This window comes from Diabrotica virgifera, chromosome 9 (assembly GCF_917563875.1).
Source record: "Diabrotica virgifera virgifera chromosome 9, PGI_DIABVI_V3a".
Lineage (NCBI taxonomy): Eukaryota > Metazoa > Arthropoda > Insecta > Coleoptera > Chrysomelidae > Diabrotica > Diabrotica virgifera.
Window position 1 is genome coordinate 176,211,442 of NC_065451.1, and position 26,064 is coordinate 176,237,505.

General features: G+C 31.0%; 1 protein-coding gene across 2 annotated transcripts in view; it reads left to right on the top strand.

The window, feature by feature from the left end:
• Positions 1-26,064, top strand: part of LOC126891975 (DNA topoisomerase 2) — a 255,500-nt gene that overhangs the window by 171,649 nt on the left and 57,787 nt on the right. For both annotated transcript variants that reach the window (XM_050661332.1, XM_050661333.1), the window contains one exon: positions 11,628-11,792. In XM_050661332.1, coding sequence (XP_050517289.1) covers positions 11,628-11,792 — 165 coding nt within the window. The remainder of the gene's footprint in view (positions 1-11,627; positions 11,793-26,064) is intronic.

Below are 26,064 nucleotides of genomic sequence, written 5' to 3' on the forward strand. Positions count from 1 at the left end.
AAATGTGTCATTCTAATTTCTAGGGCATCGTTGCCAGTTCAACGAAAATATTATTGAACTCTTGAGCCAGTTGTCGGACAGACCAACTATCTTCTATTTTAGAAATTATTCTCGTTTTATCACACTTACTTAATTGACGTGGCATCGTTAAAAATTTATTTTGACCAACTTGTCAAATCTGACTGATGTCATGTAATTAAATAAGTCATCGAGGACTGGACCTATTGCTTTTTATTATGTTTAATCGTTTAATTTTTCAGTTATAAGTGGATTTTTTACGATTAACAACGCTCTCTCTGGTTATTAAATTTATTAGATACGATTTTTTTATGATAAAAATAATACCTATCTAAAAACTTTATACATTTTTGAACGCTATTTTTTTTTATTTATATCTAGTAAAATTCCGTTATCTGTAATGGCAACAACGAAGTGATTCATGAACCATTGTGTCAAGTCTTAAGACAGGTTTACATTAGAAAAAAACTGTACTGTGTTTTTTATGACGAGAAGTGTACCTATCGACCTGATAAAAGCAGATACCGAACAATCCCTAGATATGCTACATAAACTTGAATAAAACTTGAATAAACCTGAATAAAATATGGACCTGGAAAAACGGCCAAAAGAATGAACAGAGGGACTGATCATAAAAATAGCAAAGAAGGGAGATCTGAGCAACAGTAAAAAATTGGCGTGCAATAACACTATTAAGCGCCACATCCAAGATGCTAACAAAAATTCTGCTTGAAAGAATGAAAGAAGAATTGGACAAGAAACTAAGAAGTAATCAAGCAGGCTTTCATGCTAAACGCTCCACTATAAATCACATATGCACTTTAAGTATCATCCTTGAACAGGCTAATGGCAGAAAGATAAAAGTTTTGTCGACTTTGAAAAGGCTTTCGACCGAATAAATAGGGAACAAATATGGAAAATTAAGACAATATGCAACAAAAAACAGTAACAAAAATTATTAACCTAATCAAACTGTTTTATGGCGGGTACAAATCTAGACTAGAACACCAGGGAGTGATCACAGAAGGAATAGCTATTGAAAGCGGCGTTAAACAAGGTTGTATCTGATCTCCTACTTCATTAGATGGAACCTCTTTAATCAGCTTGAAGATCTTGAATTTGCTGACGACGTCTGCCTGTTAACAGAACACAGAACTCACATGCAAACAAAAATCGATAAGCTAACACAGTGTTTCGACATGATTGGTCTCCGGATAAATGCAGAGAAGACAAAGATCTTAAAAAAACGATAACCTGCAAAAATAAAAAGTAAAGAAATTAAAGAAGTAGAAGAAGTGCTTATTTGGGATCAATCATGGAAAGAAAAGGAGGATGCATGAGAGACATACAAGCAAGAATAACAATCTGGCAAAAAGTGAAATATCAGTCAACAAAAATCAATGTATTCAATCAATACTTGTGTAAAAAGCATATTACTTTACGGAGCAGAAACTTGGAAGCACGACGAAAGCATAACAAAGAGGCTACAGACTTTTGTAAATAGGTCCTTAAGAAAGATCCTAAAAATTTACTGGCCTAATAAAATAACGAATTAGCCCAATAAATGACCGTTTTGGAGTGTAATTTTCAGGGGCAACTCTTACTTACACTCCACTTCAAAGTTGAATTTGTGTCGTTGGTTGCTTTTACTTGGGGGGTGACAGTCACCCCTTCTCCAGGGGTGAAAAATGCGTGTTTAAAATAAGCCCGGAAATGGATTGACAGATTATAAGCAACTTTCGTTCTATAAAATTTTTTACGTAAGTTAATACTTTTTGAGTTATTCGCGATTGAAAATATTGATTTTTCGACAAAAAAACTATGTTTTCAGACAGTTTTTCGCCAATAACTCAAAAAGTAAATATTTTATCGAAAAAAATATTCTTAGCAAAAGTGTAGCTTACGAAAAAAATGGTGTATCAGTAAAGTCTATAAATTGAGTAAAAGCAAAGTTGTATCTCATGAAAATACGTTCTTATTCGTCTAATTCCAAATCGAATAATTCAACGCGAAATGACCGAAAAACTAAGCACTTTTCGGGAAAAGCTTATTTATATTTTTAAAGTATCTAAAAAAAGCTTTATATTTGTTTTTTACAAAAAATTTTATCGTCAAAAATAAACGAGTTACACTGAAAAAAAAAGTTGGCGCCTTTTTTTAGTAAAAAAAAAATGTGAAAACCTCCTTCTATTTAGCACATTAAATAAAATTAATCGGTACCGCTTTACCCTTTATTTTAACTGTATGTGTATTGTTTATACGATCTGTAAGTTTGATTGGTGCTTATTTTTGAAAAAATATGGTTTTATAGTAAAAAAAATTTCTAAAAATTAAAAAAGTTTTTTTCCCAAAATAGCTTAAAAAGTATTAGCGATAAGAAAAATCTTAAAGAGTAAAAAAATGTAGGTTTTGCTATTATAAATATGCTAATTTCATTTTGTTTTTCCGTGAGACAAAAATTGGTTAAGATATGGCTGTTAAAAATTTGCATACACTCGTGGATAGTGACCCGTTCAAGCTTTTTCAACTATAACTCTTTCAAAAATAAGCCTTTTAAACCGGCGAGACTGACAGATCATATAAAAGATAGATAAGTAAGTAAATTGTTTGTAAAGAGGTAGCGATTAATTTCATTTGGGGAGTTAAACACGGGGAGATTTTCATGATTTTTTTACCAAAAAAAAGAGGGCCAACTTTATTTTGAGCGTAACTCGCTTATTTTTAATGCTAGAGACTTTTATGAACAATTAAAATAAAACTTTTAATAAACACTTTAAAAAAGTTTAAACGGGTTTTTCCCGAAAAGTGCTTAATTTTTCGGTGATTTCACCTTGAAATATTCGATTTGGAGTTACACGAATAAGAAAATTTTTCATGAGCTACAACTTTGTTTTTACTCGATTGATAGACTTTACTGATACACCATTTTTTTTCGTTTTTTTATAAGCTACACTTTTGCGAAGAATATTTTTTTCGATCAGATATTTACTTTTTGAGTTATTTGCGAAAAACCGTCTGAAAACATAGTTTTTTGTCGTAAAATAAACATTTTCAATCGCAAATAAGTCGAAAAGTATTGACTGACGTAAAAAACTCTATAGAACAAAAAATGCTTAAAATCAGTCAATTTATTCATTTCCGGCCTTATCTTGAACCTATGGTTTTTTACCCCCGAGCAGGGGTGACTCACCCCTCCAAGTAAAAGCAACCAACGGCACAATTTCAACTTTGAAGTGGAGGGTAAGTAGAACCTAAATCCAAATTTTCATGCAATTCGGAGTTGCCCTCAAAATTACACGGTCTCGCCGTATTTCCCGTTCATTTACTGGGCTAAATGTAGAACTATTGAAAAGAACAAAACAAACCAGTAGAATAACAATTAAGCAGAAGAAATGGAAATTGATCGGTCATACTTAAAGAAAGATCCTAGTAACGCCACAAGACAAGCACTCGAAAATTAACCTGAGGGGACAATAAGAGGAATAATATTTGAAAGAAAACAGTAACCAGGGAACACAACAGAATCGGCTTAACCGCTTAACGCACACGTTTATTTGCAAAAATACGTCAAAAAATTACCTATTTATTTTATTACAGTAAAATAAACTACGAACAAGACTATTGTCACTAGATATAATCTAAAGTAAAAAAACGCATATTTTTTTAGAAAAATAACTAACTCGGTCGTAACTTTTTACATACAAAATAATACAAGTAAGAGAAGAAAATCGCAATTATTCAAGTATAATAATGTTAAATATTGCTAACAGTGTGATACACTCTAAAACAAGGGGTTACACACAGAGGTACGTCACAGTCAGGGCAGAACGTAACGTCAGCAAAATAGAATTCTACTCATCGTGATCCCATCCCAGTCAGCAGTCGGTCGTAGAAAGTTTAAAATTAGAAACGAAAAAACAAGTGGGCTCGGGCGCCCATATAAAAATTTTTAGGGGGGGCTAGACGTGAAGATGTTTCAGATTACATTTCGTATACTTTGGATAACCATATATAGTTTAAAGCACCCGAAAAGCACGGGGGGCCACGGCCCCCCCTTCCCATAGGTATGGCCGTCCATGCAAGTGGGGATACCGTTATTTAACGCTAGAGGAGTTAAAACACGAAGGCGCCTTATATATCGTACAAATATTTTAAACACGAGTTAACTCGGTTAAGCGAAAATAGAAACGTAGTTTAAAACCGAGTTAACTCGGGTAAGCACGTTAAGCGGTTAAGATGCAGATTAACCAAAGAATAAACGCAAAGAAGAAACACTGTCTTGTTTTTTATTATTCTTATTTTATTATTGTTATCTTATTGTTATTGTTATTAAATTTTTGTAAATCGTTTTTGAACACACCTATGATGTTGAAAGGAGACTATAATTAGCTTACCTTAGCTTAGTACCATCTCTTTATTTCAGTACATAAATTACCTCTCAACAGCTATCGAACTAATTTTTCTTCGTTATTGATATTTTATGGACTTACGGTCTTTAAATATTTAATCTTCTTGATATAGTAGTCATGTTGTGACTGGCTGATTGACATAAAGTCCATGCAATAACAAAAAAAAATGCAGCTGCGCCCAATACTCCACTATATAGGGTGAGGCAGATAACTGGCCTATTAGAAATATCTCGAGAACTAAAGGCAACAGAATCATGAAAATTGGAATAAAGGGGTTTTGAAGGATGATCTATTAAATGAAAATATTTTCATCTCTTTGCAACTTCCGGTTATACCGGAAGTTGCTTATAACTTCGTTTTTTTAAATGGGACACCCTGTATATTTTTACATTTTTGGATTCTCTTCGATGTCTGCTTTCTTAAAATATGAGGTTTTGTAATATTATACAGGGTATTTTAAAAGATAATTACGTTTTTTTATTAATTTCGAAGCAACATTCACACCCTGTAGAATTGTAGTAGTTTGACATCTAAAACTCTACTTACGTTCAAATGATTTTTAATATACTCTACTATTGTTAAGAATCATTAGTATAGCTAAATTTTTAATTTTAGTATACAGGGTTGATCTAAACTCGGAATGAGTATTTTCTGAGTTTTCTTAAATGAAACACCCTGTATTTTTGTATTGTAATGAATTGATATTTTATGGTACTTTTTTATTTCTTAAGCATTCCCTATACCTACCTGCTTTAATTTGTGAGTTATTGGTGATTCAAGCTAAACATTAATTGCAACAGAAAATACGTAGAATTTTATTAGGTTGGCCGTGAAAATACTCAATCCCAAATAATTTTTCAGAAATAAATACATATTAATCCAGACTGGTCCTTAAAATTACCAATAATGGTTTAGCTATCAAAATACCTACGTAGTTAAGATTGTTGGTGCGATTAACAATTCAGCACAAATTAAAGCAGATAGGTATAGGGAATGCTTAAGAAATAAAAAAGTACCATAAAATATCATTTCATTACAATACTAAAATACAGGGTGTTCCATTTAAGAAAACTCAGAAAATACTCATTCCGAGTTTCGACCAACCCTGTATACTAAAATTAAAAATTTAGCTATACTAATGATTCTTAACAATAGTAGAGTATATTAAAAATTATTTGAACAAAAGTAGAGTTTTAGATGTCAAACTACTACAATTCTACAGGGTGTTAATTTTGCTACGAAATTAATAAAAAAACTTAATTATCTTTTAAAATACCCTGTATAATATTACAAAATCTCATATTTTAAGAAAGAAGACATCGAAGAGAATCCAAAAATGTGAAAATATACAGGGTGTTCCATTTAAAAAAACGAAATTATAAGAAACTTCCGGTGTAACCGGAAGTTGCAAAGAGATGAAAATATTTTCATTTAATAGATCATCCTTCAAAACCCACTTATTCCAATTTTCATGATTCTGTTGCCTTTAGTTCTCGAGATATTTCTAATAGGCCCTTTATTTGCCTCACCCTGTATAGTAGTGATGGTCCTAGAGAGAGATTTCAAAAATACCAAAGATGTCTTGGGCGGATAGATCATAGAATTACTGAAACATCAAAAAGGCAAACAGTGATTAACTGTTGGTATTATAAAAATATTAACCTTAACCTTATCATACTCTATGTGCAATATATATTTTTTAAATGTCATTAATGTAGCAACTAGTTTTTTGTATTATTTAATGTACATTACAGTTGCGGTCATTAAATAGTTTACAGGATTACGTATCTAGGAGCCGATTTCTAAAATTTTTACCCAGTGTAAACGCACCTTTTACGTCAAAGTGACGTTACCAGTGGTGTACCTAGAATAGGTTGATTAAAATTAAAAAATCAAAATAATATATTTTACAAAATTTAACAAAATGAAAAGTATAGAAAGAAGTTTTTTTGAATAAACTTGATTATGGTCTTAATAACGAAAATAAGGAAGTCTGGTTCTAAAATACCCTTTTATTTTAAATCTGTTTTATATTAAATATTGATAAACACATCTTTGTTTGATTTTCCATATGCAAATATGGCTCACGTTTAAATCTGCAGCAACTTGTCTTAGTGACCAACCTTCTTCGAGTCTGGCAATTGCTCTTGCTTTTTGCGCATCACTCAAATGCATTCGAATCATTTTGGAGGAGTTTGATATCGTTTTATTTTATTTTTCAACACTTCTGAAATTTTGACAAGCATTGACTTTTTCAAATTTTTTGACTTTGACATTTATCAAATCCGTACGACACTGCTATTTTTGCAGTATTACAATGTAAAAATTAAAGTGTGAACTATTCAGTGACCGTAACTGTACATATAGTTATATTGTTTTTTTGTATTTACTCTAAAAGAATCATTAAGGGCATAGGCGCAAAATTAATCATAACGTGTTTTAACAGCATTCATTTTATTCGAATCCTAGAAAAACTAATAAATATTCTTGAAAATTTTAAACGCAGAATGAAAGATTACATTGTTAGCAGGGTAGAAAGTCCCATAGAATAAACAAAAAGTTTCTTTTGAACGAGACATAGTCCTGTCGCCAGAGGGGTACAACGGCCTCCTTAATTCAGATGGACTTACCCAAGTTTTTTTTATATATTTTGACCCGTAGAATACGAATTTTTTGGGTAACAGTTGATCCGGATGTGGATAAGATTGTTATAGACAAAGAACTTGAGGAATTACATAACAGTGATTTCTCGCAAAACAAAACATATTTTTGTATTTTTTGGGTCATTTTAGTCAAAAAATGCTCTGACAAGTTTTTTCGTAGGATGCATAGTTTTCGAGATAACCACGGTTGAACTTTAAAAAAATCGAAAAATTGCAATTTTCGAACCCGAATAACTTTTGATTAAAAAATAAAGTAGCAATTCTGCTTACCGCATTTGAAAGTTTAAGTCAAATTATATCGGTTTTGATTATTTGCATTGCTAAAAATTTATTATTTTATTGTTGAAAAAAGCTATAAACACCTAGTGCGTGAGTGATGTTTTCAATGATTTCTTATTTAAAATTGAACAAGTAGGTAGAGTAGCTACAAGTGCAAGCGAGGCAATCTCTACGTAGCATGCGTTAAAACGCATGTATTAGGCACCGGAAACACTACGTGTTTATAGCTTTGTTTGACAATAAAAAAATTAATTTTTAGCAATGCAAATAATCAAAACCGATATAATTTGACTTAAACTTTCAAATGCGGTAAGCAGAATTGCTACTTTATTTTTTAATCAAAAGTTATTCGGGTTCAAAAATTGCAATTTTTCGATTTTTTGAAAGTTCAACCGCGGTTATCTCGAAAACTATGCATTCTACGAAAAAACGTGGGAATATTTTTTGCTTAAAATGACCCAAAAAATACAAAAAGATGTTTTTTTGCGAGAAATCGCTGTTATGTAATTCCTCAAGTTCTTTGTCGATAACAATCTTATCGACATCCGGATCAACTGTTACCCAAAAAATTCGTATTCTACGGGTCAAAATATATAAAAAAATTTTGGGTAAGTCCATCTGAATTAAGGAGGCCGTTGTACCCCCCTGGCGACAGGACTAACATTGGAAATTAAAAATCACACTGAATTCTCGTTTCTTTTTCGCCCCTGTAACTTATTAAAATAAACATTATAGATAGAAGTTTCAGGGACTTTCTACCATCGGTAATGATGTAATCTTTCATTTTGCGTTTAAATTTTTTAAAAACACTTATTAGTTTTCTCAGGATTCGAAAAAAAAATGAATGTATTTAAAACACGTTAGAGTGACATTTTGCGCATATGCCCTTAATTAAATTAAAGATCATATTTATGTAGCTACTGGTTTTCATATTATTTAGTATAGGAGAGTTTATATCGTTTTTTTTTATTATTTTGTTTCTTTATTTACTCTAAAAGAATTAGTGATACATTATCTTAAATTTAGTAAGATTTTTTACTCTGCAAGTTCGTTATATAAGTTCACATTTCTGCAAAATCGGCTTCAATGAACATAATATGTTTTTTTTTTTTTTTTCTTGGAATTTATGGCTTTGGTGAGGACCAATTAGCCAGACTATGTTAGATTGTATAAATAGTTTGTGTAAATTGTTTCATAGTATCAAACTTGAGCATGATGTATTCATTTGTTTTGTTAGTAATATGTAGCATTAGTAAAGTGTAAGGTGCTTAATTTTTTTTTCCTTCCGCGCTAGAGCATCAACCCGGTAGAGGTTTTAGCCCTCTTTGTGTGTATGTTTTTATTTTTTTTTGTTTTCTTTTTTTTGTTTTCTTTTTTTTTTGTTTTTTTTTTTTTGTTTTTTTTGTTTTTTTTTTTGTTTTTTTTTGTTTTTTTTTTGTTTTTTTTTGGTTTTTTTTTAATTTGTCATTTTTTTCACTTGGTTTATTTTTTTTATTATTTTTTTTTATTTTTTTTTGTATTCACCTTTTTTTTCCTTTAATGCTTTACATTTAGTTTGTTTTGCAGAATTGCTTACAAAATTGGTTAGTAATTTTACAATTTTAGTTTACAGTTTATGATGTGTTGATGAAGTACATAAAGTATATTATTATTTCCTGAAAAAATAATACAATTTAGGTCTATTGGAAGGTTTATCTTGTAGTGAATTAAGTTTTTATATAGATTATTAACATAATATGTTCTAATGTGAAAAATGCATAAGTCCCAAATACCTGATTTTACAGCAGAAGCAAAAAACTAACTACTGTGCATAAACTCCAGTGAAAAGTGCACAGGTCCCTAAACAATTTAAATTCAACGTTTTTCATAATCAATTTGTTTAATTATCAAACGATATGTTATGTCAATTTTAGCCTATACCCTGTAAGTACTCATCCGTTTACAATGAGAAGACTTTTTATTGTATAAACATCAGAAAATCACCGATACGTTTGAACGGTTTAACCACTATCAAGAGCGGACTTGTGCAAATTTCATATGGTTTTCAACGTTAAAATAGATTTATGCAGATTTCATTTTCGCAATTTTAGCAAAATCTAGTAAACTATATTAGAAGAAAACACAGCTGTACATAGATTTTTAATAATGCTAACAGATGCCGTCAAAATTCTAAAATTGAATAGTTTGGACTTTTTTTCATATTATGCCGACGATATTTCTGTTGTATAATATTGGCAGTACTTTCTGAAATTATTAACGAAAAAGTATATTTCTAAATTAAATAAGCGTCTTTTGAAAAAAAAAATGGTATTAATTAAAGAAAATTTTAAACTGTTGATTTTTATATTTGAGTTGAGTTGAGTTTGTTATTAAAGCATTCTTAGTCCATTCTTTCACGGTTTTTGCTCTAAATTTTAAAGAACCGCTTGGATTGACATGAAATTTGGCATACGTATAGCTTACATGTCTAAGAAAAAAAGTGATATTGTGACAATGTGTGCTTTTGCCCTGGGGGTGACTTTCACCCCCTCTTGGGGGTGAAAAAATATATGTCCAAACTAAGTCCGGAAATGGGTAAACTGACTAATTTTAAGTAAGTTCTGTTCTATAGAGCTTTTTCGCCAAGTCAACACTTTTCGAGTTATTTGCAAGTGAATATGTTCATTTTTCAACAAAATAACCACATTTTTAGACGGTTTTTCGCAAATAACTCAAAAAGTAAGTATTTTGTCGAAAAAAACGTTCTTAGCAAAAATATAGCCTATAAAAACGTAAAAAAATGGTGTACGCGTTAGGTATCTGGATCTCGTAGAACCAGAGTTATAGCCAATGAAAAATATATTCATATTCACCAAATTTCAAATAGAATATTTCGACGTGAAATATCCAAAAAATTAAGCACTTTTTAGGGAAAACCTATTATAACTTTTTTAAAGTGTTTAAGAAAAGCTTTATTTCTGTTTTTTACAAAAAGTTTCTAGCATTAAATTTAAGCAAGTTACGCTCAAAATAAAGTTAGTCCCTTTTGTTTTTGCAAAAAAAATCGGGAAGACCGCCCCTCTAATTAGCAACTTAAATGAAATTAATCGTTACCGCTCCACAAATTATTTTACTTATGTTGTGTTTATATGATCTGTAAGTTTCATCGATTCAAAGTGCTTATTTTTGAAAAAATTTAGTTTCAAAGTAAATTTTTTAAAAATTTAAATTTTGAAAAATATGCTTTTTTTCAAAATAACTTAAAAATTGTTAGAGATACCAAAAATCTCGAAAAACAAAAAAGTTAGATTTGCTTTTCTGAATATCATGTATTTTTTTGTTTTTCTGTTAGACAAAAATTGGTTAAGATTTGGTGTTTCTAAATTTGCATACATTCGTGATCAGTGATTCGTTCAACCCCTTTTAACTACAGCTCTTTCAATAATAAGGACTTTGAACCGATGAAACTTACAGATCATATAAACAATATATACACGAGTCAAGAAACTTGTGAAGTCGTAACGATTAAGTTCATTTAAGATACTAATTAGGGGGTGATTTTCTCTATTTTTTTACCAAAACCAAAAGGGACTAACTTTATTTTGAGCGTAACTTGTTTAATTTTGATGCTAGAAATTTTTTTTATAAAACAAAAATGAAGCTTTTTTTAAACACTTTAAATAAGTTGTAATGAGTTTTCCCCGAAATGTGCTTCATTTTTGGTTATTTCACGTTAAAGTATTCCATTTGGAATTTGACGAATATGAACCTATTTTTCATTAGCTGTGACTCTGCTTCTACTAGGTGTAGAGACGTGATATATACACAATTTTTTTAAATTTTTTACAGGCTATCTTTTTGCTAAGAATATTTTTTCGACAAAATACTTACTATTTGAGTTATTTGCGAGAAACCGTCTAAAAGCGTGGTTATTTTGTTGAAAAAATGAACATATTCACTGCCAAATAACTCGAAAAGTATTGACTTAGTGAAAAAACTCTATAGAACAAAAGTTACTTAAAATTAGCCAGTTTATCCATTTCCTGAATTTCTTTGGACGAATATTTTTTCACCCTCAAGAGGGGGTGAAAACCACCCCCAGGGCAAAAGCACATATCGGCACAATATCACTTTTTTTCTTTGACTTGTTAGCTATGTGTATGCCAAATTTCATGTGAATCCAAGCGGTTATTTAAAATTTCGAGGTTTTGCAATATTTTACCGTTAAAGAACGGAGTATCTTTACATATCTTAATATTAAATTTATATTTCAATACAGAGTAAGAAAAGAGCCAAATCCTTCTTCGACACGGCGCCTAGTGCAATGGCTCAGAGGGTGGAGCCTGTTATCACTGAGGACTTAAAGAAAAAAATTCAACAGGCAGTGAAGACCAAAGCCAAAGCAATGAACAGAGGAATTAAGAAAGAAAATATTGCTGAAGAGGTATATATTACTTTTTTAATATTATTTAAAAATATTTTACCGGGAATTAATCACAATTTTAGTTGAAAAATAGATTGTCTTGACGTTTAGATTTCTACTTTAGAAAATCGTTCTCAAGATACAAATTATTTTGATTTTTTCTTTTGTTGACATAAATTTTTTTTGTTCAAAATACAAAACCCTGTGGGTATTTGACGTCCAAAAGTATATTTATGTTAAAACGAATTTTAATGTTAGTCTACTATTGTTAAAAAATTATTAGCAGAGCGAAATATTTAATTTGGATGTACAGCTGGTTCCAAAAAAAAAAACTGATACGACTCTTAAAGCGTATTTTGTAGAAAATTGAGCAGTGTATTTTGAAGGATAAATACTTATTATTTACATACTGTCACTGTCAAATTTGTCAAATAACTTATTCTGTTCAACCTCAAAAAATGGCTGTTTGTTTATTTTATTATTTGTCTGTCATAATAAATATTATCTAATGTCAGAACAATCATACACTGCTCAAAATGATCAAATCTTATTAAGAGTCGTATCAGTTTTTTTAGGAACTAGCTGTACATGATTGGTCGAAACTTGAAAGGTATTTTCTGAGTTTTCTTAAATGGAACACCCTGTATTTTAGCATAGTAGGGATGTTTCAAAGCTCCATGAACCCTCGAAGTATTTCGACCAACCCTGTATAATTAAATTAAACATGTCGATATGTTAATAATTTTGGACAATAGTAGGCTATTTTAAAAATCGTTTGAACATGAATAGATTCTTTTTTGTCAAATCTCTACAATTCTTCGTTCATATTACTACGAAATAAAAAAAAAATAGGACATCGAGGAGAGTTCAAAAATATAAAAATATATAGGATGTTCATTAGAAAAGGAATAAATTCGTTATTTCTTAAACCGGCGACTTAAAGAAAAAATCCCGAAACAGGTCGATTTTTATTTTTAAATTAAGACATTTTGGCATATATATCATATGTTTGTTGACGTCATCCATCTGGGCGTGATGACGTAATTGATGATTTTTTTTAATGAGAACATGGGTCATCTGATAGCTCATTTGAAAGGGTATTCAATTCTCTACTCAGTAATATAAACATTAACATAAATATTTATACAGGTTGACAAAAATAATTTTTTTTAAATTAAATTAATTGACAAAAAGTGAAGAATTTATGTACTTTATTTAATTAAACATACTTACTGTTGCCAGAAAACAGAAATAAATGTTTATTTCACAAATAAACCTTGCTTTTCGCTTAAATTCAATGTTCAAACCAGCCACCTGCCCCTTGGAAGTTTGAACATTTAATTTAAGATTAACTATTTAGATGGGAAATAAGCCACAATTCAATTTTATTAACGTTTCGACGCCCAAATTGGGTGTCGTTGTCAAAATACAAAATACCATTAGATTAAACAAAAATTTTGTTGCTTAGTAAAAAATTCTTCTAATAATTTATTTAATCTTACTTATTTGTATCAGCAATTCAGACATATATTATACATTTTAAAGTAGGAGACTTAAAAATGATATTGCCAATATTTATGAGTTGCGTTCCTGGGACGACTTTACTGAAAGATAGTTCATTCGATTACGTGAAATCAACCCCAACCCAAGCATATCCGTCACAAAAATATCATAGCATGTGATCTGTCTTTAAAAAGACAACCAAATGCAACGGTGACAGTAAAATTCTCGCGTTAGAGATTCCATAGTAAATCACGAGGGAAAACCAGGGAAAACCTCGTGATACTATCCCGACATCGTAAGTATTTGGTCTTACATTTAGTTTACTTTCAAAACTAATACCAAATTCTCACTTTAATATATTGTTACACTTCTTGTGAATATCTTTATTGAACTCGAACAGAAATTACAATACTTTAACAAACTGCAAACTTCAAAAGCTGAATTACAACTCAAACTATAAAATGTCAAACACATATGTTTATATAGATTTCTGACGTTCTAGACGTCACCAGACATTTCTGGGTTATTCCCATAGAGTTATATATTAGCATAGAGAGAGTGTCATTCAGAGCGAAGTGACGACACCATCTTTTTTATTTGGATTAGTGCTGTTTCACTCTTACGCATAGTAAAGCTGCTACAGTTGTCCCCCTCTTCCGTGCCTATATTCACACTGAATGTCATCATAGATTTTCGATACAATGTGTTAGAAAGAGATGCAGCAAACCAGTCCATGAGATCTTGTCGTCAGGAAGCGCGGAAGGTAGGCTCCCTCTATGTTAATATTTACCTCTATGGTTATTCCATGACATCCAGAACATTCTCGTACGTGACTACTTCTTCTTTCACGTCGAGGGACTCTTTCTATGTAGGATCAATCTACGGAACTGTCATAACAATAATAGGTTTGTTTTATGAAACAGTCAAACTAGTCAGAAATCGTCAGCAAACAGTTGGTCAGTGAGAGAACATAATACAGTCACCAGTGCTATCCCCTCTACTCGCGCTGGTCCACTATTCGCTTAATATTTACCTCTATGGTTATTCCATGACATCCAGAACATTCTCGTACGTGACTACTTCTTCTTTCACGTCGAGGGACTCTTTCTATGTAGGATCAATCTACGGAACTGTCATAACAATAATAGGTTTGTTCTATGAAACAGTCAAACTAGTCAGAAATCGTCAGCAAACAGTTGGTCAGTGAGAGAACATAATACAGTCACCAGTGCTATCCCCTCTACTCGCGCTGGTCCACTATTCGCTGATGGTTTCAAACCGTTTGAAACTGATGCTAGAACAAACCTAATATATTTATTATATTATATTATAACAAATTATAAATAATATTAATAATACATAGATATATAAGTAATACTAAATTATAAATTATTTACTAACTCGATATGTTATCACTTACTAATCGTGGTATTTTCTTTCTATCGACTTCCTCTTTCAGTATGGGTAACCACATCCCACTGCATTCTACCGAGGAATTTGCGACACAATTGGTTTCATTTAGCATAATTAGAGCCGCTTCTTTGATTTTTCTCTTTTTACTACCTGTTTCTTTCAGTGGAGAGATTCAAGTATAGTCCTGAAAGAAACAGATAATAAAAAGAGAAAAATCAAAGAAGCGACTCTAATTATGCTAAATGAAACCAATTGTGTCGCAAATTCCTCTATTCGCGGTGTGCAAGTACTTGGAAGGGATACGCAAAACGATCGTGCGCGAATAGCGGAGAAATATTGCAACTTTCTTAAATAATTCATATTGTCAACTGAAATTGTCAAATTGACGTACATTTCATACCTATTGTCAGTTAAGAAGAAAAATTATATATTGCTTCACAATATTGATATGATATGCCATTATTATATAAAGGTAAATTTAATTAATTGTATTTTGCTTGCAATACTGCATTTTAATAACTAATTTTATTTACTACATACAATTGTTTATGTTTGAATAACACAACCTAAATCTTATTTTTTCTTCTTATTATTTTTTTTGTACTATGGCCTTGACAATTATCCAGTAACCAGGACCATATGATTGGCCAATATAATTAAAAGTGCGAATAAAAGTTCAGAGCGTAGAAATAGGTGTCGCTTTTCCGAACTTGCACGGTCCCAATAGAATGCAGTAGGATGTGGTTACCCACACTGAAAGAGGAAGTCGATAGAAAGAAAATAACACGATTAGTAAGTCAATAACATATCGAGTTAGTAAATAGTTTATAATTTATTATTACTTATATATCTATGTATTATTAATATTATTTATAATTTAAACACCATAATATATATTAAAGTCAGAATTTGGTATTAGTTTTGAGAGTAAACTAAATGTAAGACCAAATACTTACGCTGTCGGGATAGTATCATGAGGTTTTTCCTGGTTTTCCCTCGTGATTTACTATGGAATCTCTAACGCGAGAATTTTACTGTCACCGTGCATTTGGTTGTCTTTTTAAAGACAGATCACATGCTATGATATTTTTATGAAGGATATTCTTGGGTTGGGGTTGATTTCATGTAATTGAATGAACTATCTTTCAGTAAAGTCATCCCAGGAACGCAACTCATAAATATTGGCAATATCTTTTTAAAGTCTTCTACTTTAAAATGTATAATATATGTCTGAATTACTGATATAAATGAGTCAGATTAAATAAATTATTAGAAGAACTTTTTACTAAGCTTTTACTACTTTTTAAATAAATATACCTTTTACACAGAAGATTTTCTTCAATTTTTGTAATTAATGGTATACAGCCAGTTATAGGAAATTTTTCCTTATGGATTTTTCCTAAGCAACGACATTTTTGTTTAATCTAGTAGTATTTTGTATTTTGACAACGACACCCGATGTGGGGCGTCGAAACGTTAATAAAATTATTTTTTCAATTTAATTGTGTCTTATTTCCCATCTAAATAGTTAATTATAAAAATGCCACAAGGAAATAGCTTCAGAACAACATTTAATTCAAGGGCACCGAAGTCCCATTTAACGACAATGTTAACATTATGTCACATAGTTCTGTAACCAAAGCACTTAGAGACCTAATTTTTTAAAAATGTATAAACATTTTCAATTTCTTTGCAACCTGAAAATGCAGCAGCATTATACTCTAGTTAAATCGGAGAGTGCAGGAAGAGTCTATACCGGTTTCGGCACTTTTTTGCCCCATCGTCAGTAGTCCTATATCCTCTTCTCTCCAATTCAACCAGGTACCTCGATCTGTGCTTTCCCAGATTGCAAAAAAAGAAATGTCACTGATATCGTAGGGACATCTGCTAAGAAACAAACTAAGTTCTCAATCCAGTAGTACATAAAACGACAATAAATATTATAATGCTGCTGCATTTTCAGGTTGCAGAGAAATTGAAAATGTTTATACATTTTTTATTAATTTACTCTTTTGTGGAGTACTTAGGGTAGGGAACCTTCTCGTTGGAACTTTACCACGCTGAGCAGATGGGACGTGAATTATTTAAAATTCCTTCATCTTAATGTTCGTCTCGGCACTCATATGGCTTATAATTTTTGAAAGTCGCGGAGGTAGTAACCAGAGAGTTTCCATCTGTTGTCAATCTAGTGGTATGAGTACGATATTTATTGTCGTTTTCTGCACTACTGGATTGAGAACTTGGTTTTTATCTAATTTTTTGTTTATTTTGAAACTAGAGGCATTTTTTAGTCCCGCGTAGATTTCTGTAAAGGTAGAGTGAAAGTAACATTTATTTAAATTTTTTTAAAATACTCTTACAAAAAAACCCAAAAAAGTTTAGATTTTATTTTTGATTTTACTTGTTCTTATACATTTTTTAATAAAACTTTACGCGGGACTTTATATTATCTATCTACAACTACTGGAAAAATTTGGACCTTCTATCATTTAAGGATCCAGAGATATTTGACATCAAAAGTTAAAAACCTAGTATTCGAGAAATCGCAAAAACATGAAACACTCTAATAGGCTATAAAGCTACCGGTACACGGTAAGTTGAGTGCAGACGTTAAAAAAATAATTTGGTAACCATGGATATTTTCTACTATAATGTGTTATACCGGGTGTCCACTTATATTTTCCCCCATTTTAACTGTCTATAACTTCTAAACGGCTTAAGATAGAAATATGCGGTTTTCGCTGAAATGTTTTATTTTAGTAAAAGTTTTGTCTGAATGGACTGAATTTTTTTATATCGCTTTCAAATACGAAAAGAAAAATGGCGGATTTTTGAAAAAAACGTTGTTGACTTTTTTTAATGGAACACCCAGTATATTTTTTTGTAAATTGAAAGAAAGGTCATTCACCTATCCAGCGATATAAAGTTTTTCAAAATCGGTTGTCAAATCACTGAGTAATTAATTTTTAAAATGAGCAGTGCAACGTGGACATCACATACCTAAATAACATAACTAAGCAAAATGATATTATTTTATGTGATTTCCAAATTGCATCTTTCATTTCAAAAATTATTTGCTCGGTCATTTGACAACCGATTTTAAAAAATTTAATATCGCTGGATAGGTAAATGACCGTTTTTTCAAGCTACAAAAAAATATACTGGGTATTTCAATAAAAAAAGTCAACAACGTTTTTTTTTTCAAAAATCCGCCATTTTTTATTTAAAAGCGACATAAAAAATGGTTATTTACCTAAAAACTTGAAAAAACAGTCATTTCCCTATCCAACGATATAATTCTTTTTAAAATCGGTGGTCAAATGACTGAGCAATTAATTTTTAAAATGAGAGATGCAATGTGGAAATCACATATTATGTTATTTAGGTATGTGATATCCACGTTGCACCTCTCATTTTAAAAATTAATTACTCAGTGATTTGACAACAAATTTTAAAAAACTTTATATCGCTGAATAGGTGAATGACCTTTCTTTCAATTTACAAAAAAATATACTGGGTGTTCCATTAAAAAAAAGTCAACAACGTTTTTTTCAAAAATCCGCAATTTTTCTTTTCGTATTTGAAAGCGATATAAAAATTCAGTCCATTTAGACAAAACTTTTACTAAAATAAAACATTTCAGCGAAAACCGCATATTTCTATCTTAAGCCGTTTAGAAGTTATAGGCAGTTAAAATGGGGGAAAATATAAGTGAACACCCGGTATATCGTTGGAAAGAGAAGATTTCAGAGAATAATTTTCAATCATAACCCAAAAAAACTTAAAAAATTCAATTTTCGGACTTTGGCTGCCCTTAAGGCCATGGGTACATAATTCGCGAATATTTTACGGCTATCCCTACCTTTTCTGTCTTTACACGGCAAATTACGTGTATTAAAATTCACACTGGTATGGATATGTAAACAAGTAAACATTACTAGAATGTCATTCTACTTGAAAATGTCATCATTAACTTAAAGAGATGGCTTTTGAATGTTCTTGGATAACTGTTGTTTGCAAATTATTAATTCAGTTAATAAATATGATAATTGTTTCACTAACTATGTATTCAGTGATTGTAATAATATATGTACAACAAAAACTAATACTCAATCGAGAAAAGAGAAAAAGTGTGAAAGTGATTTTTTAATAATATATTGTTACTATGGAACGCTTACAATTTTGAACATCTTTAACAACAAAATACTTGGATCACAGAATATATTATCCTGATGTCCTGATGTATTCTCTGCTTGGATCTTCCACAAATAATACACAATAAACAGAGAGAGTCTGTAATTTGGAATAAATTCAATATCTCAAATACTAATTGTTTTTTTGAAAAATGCTCAGATCCGTCGACTAGTATTTCAAATTGTCCTTTTTGACATACAATAATAATGTATACAGGGTGTCCCAATTTAGAGATATGACGTCATCGTTGATTTTCTTAAATGGCAACACTGCCTTTTTGATAGCTATTTTGATAGGGTGTGTAAAGTTATACACAACTGCAAAATATCAAATTTTTATTCTCTGCCATTTACAAGATAACAGAAAATAACAAAGTTATGTCTGTAATTTGAAATAAATTCAATAATTAAAATACTAATTGTTTTTTTGAAAAATCCTCAGACCCGTCGATTAGTATTTCAAATTGTCATTTTTGGCATACAATAATAATGTATACAGGGTGTCCCAATTTAGAAATATGACGTCATCGTTAAGTTTCTTAAATGGCAATACTGTCATTTTGATGGGTATTTTGATAGGGTGTGTAAAGTTATACACAACTGCAAAATTTCAACTTTTTGTTCCCTATCATTTACAAAATAATAAAAAATAACAAAGTTATGAAAAACAAGTAATCAAATAATAATTGAATTTAATTATTTCAAATAAGCAAATGCTTATAACGGTGCCCATTGACAATTTGACAATAATTGAGGGCCAACATTAGGAGTATTTGCTTAACTGGAATAATTAAATTCAATTATTATTTGATTACTTTTTTTTCATAACTTTGTTCTTTTTTATTTTCTTGTAAATGATGGGGAACAAAATTTGAAATTTTGCAGTTGTGTATAACTTTACACACCATATCAAAATAACTATCAAAATGACAGTATTGCCATTTAAGAAAATCAACGATGACGTCATGTCTCTAAATTGGGACACCCTGTATACATTATTATTTTATGTCAAAAATGACAGTTTAAAATACTAATCGACGGGTCTGAGCATTTTTCAAAAAAACAATTATTATTTTAATTATTGAATTTATTCCAAATTACGGATATAACTCTGTTATTTTCTATTATCTTGTAAATGGCAGAGAATAAAAATTTGATATTTTGCAGTTGTGTATAACTTTACACACCCTATGAAAATAGCTATCAAAATGACAGTGTTGCCATTTAAGAAAATCAACGATGACGTCATATCTCTAAATTGGGACACCCCGTATACATTATAATTGCATGTCAAAAAGGACAATTTGAAATACTAATCGACGGGTCTGCGCATTTTTCAAAAAAACAATTAGTATTTGAGATATTGAATTTATTCCAAATTACAGACTCTCTCTGAATAACTTTTTATTAAGTTCACGTCTTAAATCAATTATTTATCAAATACACTATACATCAATATTATTTAATCAACAACTCAAAATATTCCCGATGTCATGTCAAATATTTAAAATTGTCACTGAGTGCCACTCTCTAACTGACAATATGCTGACAATATTCTATTCGACTAAGTGCGTTGTAAGACAAAGATAGATTTGGAAAATATTACCACCGACATTGTGTTCATTTTTTTCGAATCCTGAAAATACCAATAAATATTTTTGAAAAATTTAAACGCTGAATGAAAGACTAAATTATTACCGAGGGCCGAAAGTCCCTTAGAATAAATAAAAAGTTTATTTTGAATGAGATGTTTGAAATTAAAAATCACACTAAATTTTCTCTTAGTTTTTCACCCCTGTAACTTATTAAAATAAACATTATAGAAGTTCTCAGGGACTTTCGACACTCGCTAATAACGTAATCTTTAATTCTGCGTTTAAATTTTTCAAAAATACCTATTAGTTTTCTCAGGATTCGAAAAAAACGAATCCCCATTTGAATAGCATTGCAGCCGAAAATACGTACCCATCCTTTTAAGCGAAAAGCAATATTTATTTGTGAAATCAACATTTTTTCTGATATCTGACAGCAGTAAAATGTATTTTGAATTAAATAAATTACATACATTTTTCTTTTTTTGTCAACTAATTTAATTCAAAAAATTTTTTGGCCACCCTCAATAAATAATTATTTCAATGTGTATATTACTGAATAGAGAATTTAATACCCTTTCAAATGAGCTATCCCATGACCCCTAGTCTCATTAAAAAATCATCGATTACGTCATCACGGTCAAGCCAGATGGATGCTGAAGCACCGAAGACAAGAGGGAATTCAAAAACTTACAATTCACGACCCCGTCTATTCAGCTGGTAAATTCCAACGGAAAATGGACCTAGTTTTACTCAAAGGAGTAAAACTAATATAAAATTAAATACAAATGTATACCATTTTTATTCAGTTGCAATGCGAAGGCAAAACTGTCTTATTTTTCACTTAAAACAGAGAGCGGAAACCAGCACTCTAAATCGATGATTTTCGACTCTAATTGGAGTCATCATCAGAGAGGCGTAAGTTTGCTGCTTTCTGCCCCAAGTGACGAAACTCCGTGAGCCTATCCCCGCATTGCAATTGACGTTTATGGAGTAGGTGTCTAGCGACATCTGGCAACTGAAAGTCAAAGTTTTCAACCTAATAGAAATATTAAAAATATTCCTAAAAGATATTTAATTGAAAACTTATTGGACCATTTTCCTGGAGACACCTCCATGGCTTCTAAAAATTGCAAGCCAGATGGATGTTAAAGCATCTGTCTTGCGTTCTCTGTTCTAAGGGAAAAATAAGACAGTTTTGTCTTCGCATTGCAACTGAATGAAAATGGTATACATTTTTATTTAATTTTATATTAGTTTTACTCCTTTGAGTAATTAGGTCCATTTTCCGTTGGAATTTACCAGTTGAACAGACGGGGTCGTGAATTGTAAGTTTTTGAATTTCCTCTTGTCTTCTTTGCTTCAGCATCTATCTGGCTTGCAATTTTTAGAAGCCATGGAGGTGTTACCAGGAAAATGGTCCAATAAGTTTTCAAGTAAATATCTTTTAGGAATATTTTTAATATTTTTCAATATTTTTAATATTTCTATTTAGTCCAGTCGGGTTAGACGAATAACAGGCCTAACCTTGCATTAGGAGCTGCCCCAAATTTTATTTTTTTAATATTTAGGGGGGTCAATAGTAGAGTAAATTTAAAATCTCGACTGAATTCCGCCATTGCGTTAGCCGCCATCTTGATTTTAAACGAGAACCGTTTTTGCTAAATATCTCCGCCATTTTCAAATTTTCGAAAAAAATTATAACAACCAAAATTGTTGAAAATGTAATTTTCTATCATTTCTATTTTTACAATTTTTTCGTGTCATCGATATTTTCCGAGTTATACCGGAAAATAGTGACAGTTATATATAAATAGAGCATAATTATTGAATTATCTCGTTTATTGTTAGTTTTACGACAAAAATGTTCCTATACAAGAATAGAGAGAATTGAATTCTACATAATTTTAGTTTCTTTCATTTTTTTGCTAAAGTTAATATTTAAGGGAGTATGTATGCGATAATGGCGCGAGCGTAAGACCTGATTTATTTTGTAGCAATTGTTTTTGTTCAATATCTACGCCATTTTCAACTTAAATTGTTCCAAATATGATTTCCTACAATTTCTTTTTAACAATTTTTTTCATGCGGTTGATATTTTCCGAGTTAAGTGGGAAAATAGTAAAAAGTGGTGGGGGGAGCATAATTACTGAATTGAATCTTTTTTCCGAGCTGCCTCAAATTTTATATTCTATCCTTTAGGGGAGATCAATAATAGTGTAAATTTAAAATCTCTACTGAATTCCGCGGTTGCATTAGCCGCCATATTGATTTTAAAGGAGAACCGTTGTTGCTTAATATATCCGCCATTTTTAACTTTTCGACAAAAACGGTAGGAACTAAAATTGTTGGAAACGCAATTTCCTACAATGTCTTTTCCAGAATTTTTTTATGCGATCAATATTCTCCGAGTTAAGGAGGAAAATAGTGGAAGCGGAGGGGGAGCATAATTTTACGACATAATTGTACATAAACAAAAATAAAGAGAATTATATTTTATACAATTTTTGAAACTTCCAATGAAACACCAACCAAACTAAGTACATAAAAGACATAAATAATAACTTATAATATGCATTAAGTTCACTTAATTTTATTAACTAGCGGGTTTTATTGGTTGAATTTGTCTGTCGACAATTAAGTTTCATGTCAGCTAACATATTTTAATATTTCAACAACTTTTTTTAAAATTTTCGGATCCCGTTGGGGGGAATTTTCCCATCCCCCCCTTCTTAGACCCGCCACTGGTTCTCTCGAAAAATTGTAATAAATCGTAATTGTAACAATTTCAGTCCTTACACTTTTTGTCGAAAAGTTGAAAATGGGGAAGATATTGAACAAAAACAATTGCTTTACAATCAATCGGGTCTTACGCTCGCGCTTTTATCGCATATGTACTACCTTAAATATTGATTTTATCAAAAAAATGGAAGAGATCAAAATTGTACAAAATTTAATTCTCTTTATTTTTGTATAGGTTAAAATTTGTTGTAAAGGTAATAATAAACGAGATAATTCAATAAATCAATAATTATGCTTTAACTGTCACTGTTTTTTCCCCATAACTCGGAACATATGGATCGCACAAACAAAATTATAATAAACGAAATTATATAAAATCGCATTTTCAACAGTTTCAGTTTGTATATTTTTTGTCGAAAAGTTGAAACTGGCGGAGATATTGAGCAAAAACGGTTCTCGTTTAAAATCAAGATGGCGGCTAACGCAACAGTCAAATTCAGTCGAGATTTTAAATTTATACTACTATTGACCCTCCCTAAATACTAGAAAAATAAAATTTGGGGCAGCTCCTAATGCAAGGTCAAATGGTATCCCGACTGGGCTAATTAGGTTAAAAACTTTAAAAACTCTCAGTTGACAGATGTCGCCAGACACCTACTCCATAAACGTCAGTTGCAATGCGGGGATAAGCTCTCGGAGTTTCGTCACTTGGCAGAGAGCAGCAAACCTACGCCTCTCTGATGATGACTCCAATTAGAGTCGAAAATCGTCGATTTAGAGTGTTGGTTTGCGCTCTCTGTTCTAAGTGAAAAATAAGACAGTTTTGCCTTCGCATTGCAACTGAATAAAAATGGTATACATTTTTATTTAATTTTTCTCGTATGGTGTATTCCACGAATATACGACTGTTTTGGATTATCGCGACAACGAATATTTTAGTGTGCAACATAAGAAGTACGAATGTATTTTGCTCTAATAATTACTCCAATAAACAATATAATTTGCAATTTACTTTCGTTCTTCATATTTTGCACAGTAAAATATTCGTTGTCGCGATAATCCAAGAGGGTCGTATATTCGTGGAATGGGGTATATCTCTTACCACTCATGAGTAATTAAACTTTCTCTCACTAATGCCACACCCTGTACAGTCCCTGCTCAATTTATTAGACTCACCTTAGAAAAAGCAGTTTTTTAATTGCAATCACCTTAAAAGTATCTTCAAAGTGATACGGAACTGCGAATTCTGTTAAATAATAATTACTTAATAATTGTGATACATAATTTAAGTTAAAAATGGTAAAAAATGTTTTTTAATTGTGAAAACTTGACAGATGGTAATAGAATGTGCTAAAAATGCAGAAGGACTCGACTTTTTTCAACTTTAGTTTTTTAGTTAAATTAGTGATTGGTGTTCAGTTTTCGTAAAATTTGCAGTGGTGAGTGTTAATATTGTTCTATATTAATGTTTATTTTAATTTGTTTAATTTATTTAAAGATATTAATACAAATATGTTAATTTTTAAAAGACGAATATCTCGGATTGAAAATTTTTCATATGAGTGATTGTAAAAATCTGTCTGTTAAGCAAACCTCTTCTGTTACTGCTTTATTAGAAAATACCACATGTATCAAAGAGAAATAGCAAAAAATATGACATAATATCTTTATCGTCAGTTCGAAGGTTGGGCTAAAAAATTAAAGAGACACATCCTGTTACATCGGTTTGGAGGGGTCGTGTCCAATATCAAATATTCAGTATTCATATCCGAAATTGGACAGTATCATTTTATCACCCAGTAGATCGAATGCATTTATTTGTTATTAAACACACACACGTAATTAATTAAATTACATACACATTTGGTCAATTATCAATAATATAATTTGGACATCAGCCAAAAGTTGCTGACATAAGATAAACAATTTACCTTAATTAGATACACAAAATCACGCGGGGCCCGTGTTTACATTGACCCAATTTAAACTTATATAAAACTAAGATCTCTTGTCTAGAAATTCAATTATTATTAATTCATTAACGCGAGTGATTGTCTTCAACGATCATCATTTAAGTCTTTACTCAAAGTACCCCGGGTCAACATCCATAGTGTAAGTCTCATCAATAAACTCTGCTACTATTATTTGGTGTTTCCATCACAACTTAAAGACCATCTACACTGAGCCAACGAAGGGATTTTGTTCAGGGTATGGCCGAAATATTTCAGCCAACCCCAGAGGGCAACGAATTTTAAAGAATTTGGCTGTAAAACACAGAAGAGTCACCCATAGCGATATAACCAATAAATTGGAAGAATCAGAGTGTTTAGTATCGGAGTCCACTGTACGCCGAAATTTGTACAGTATGGGATTCAAATGTCATAGGCCAGTTGAGGAACCAAAACCATCACCACAAATGTCAAAGAAACGCTTAGTTTCGGCCAATTTGCACAAAAATTATATGGCAATAGAGTCTTTATGCAAATTGGCCCAAACTAAGCGTTTTTTGAGAATTTGTGGTGATAGTTGGTTATTTTCTTGGTTCCTCAACTGGCCTATGAGATTTGAATCCCATACTGTACAAATTTCGGCGTACAGTGGACTCCGATACTGAACACTCTCATTCTTCCAATGTATTCCTTATATGACAATGGGTGAGTCTTCTGTGTTTTACAGCCAAATTCTTTAAAATTCTTTGCCCTCTGGGGGTGACTGAAATCTTTCTACCGTACCGACCCCTTCAAACCGATGTAACAAGATGTTTCTCTTTAAGTTTTTGACTCAACCTTCGAACTGACGATAAAGATATGCCATATTTTTTGCTATTTCTCTTTCATACATGTAGTATTT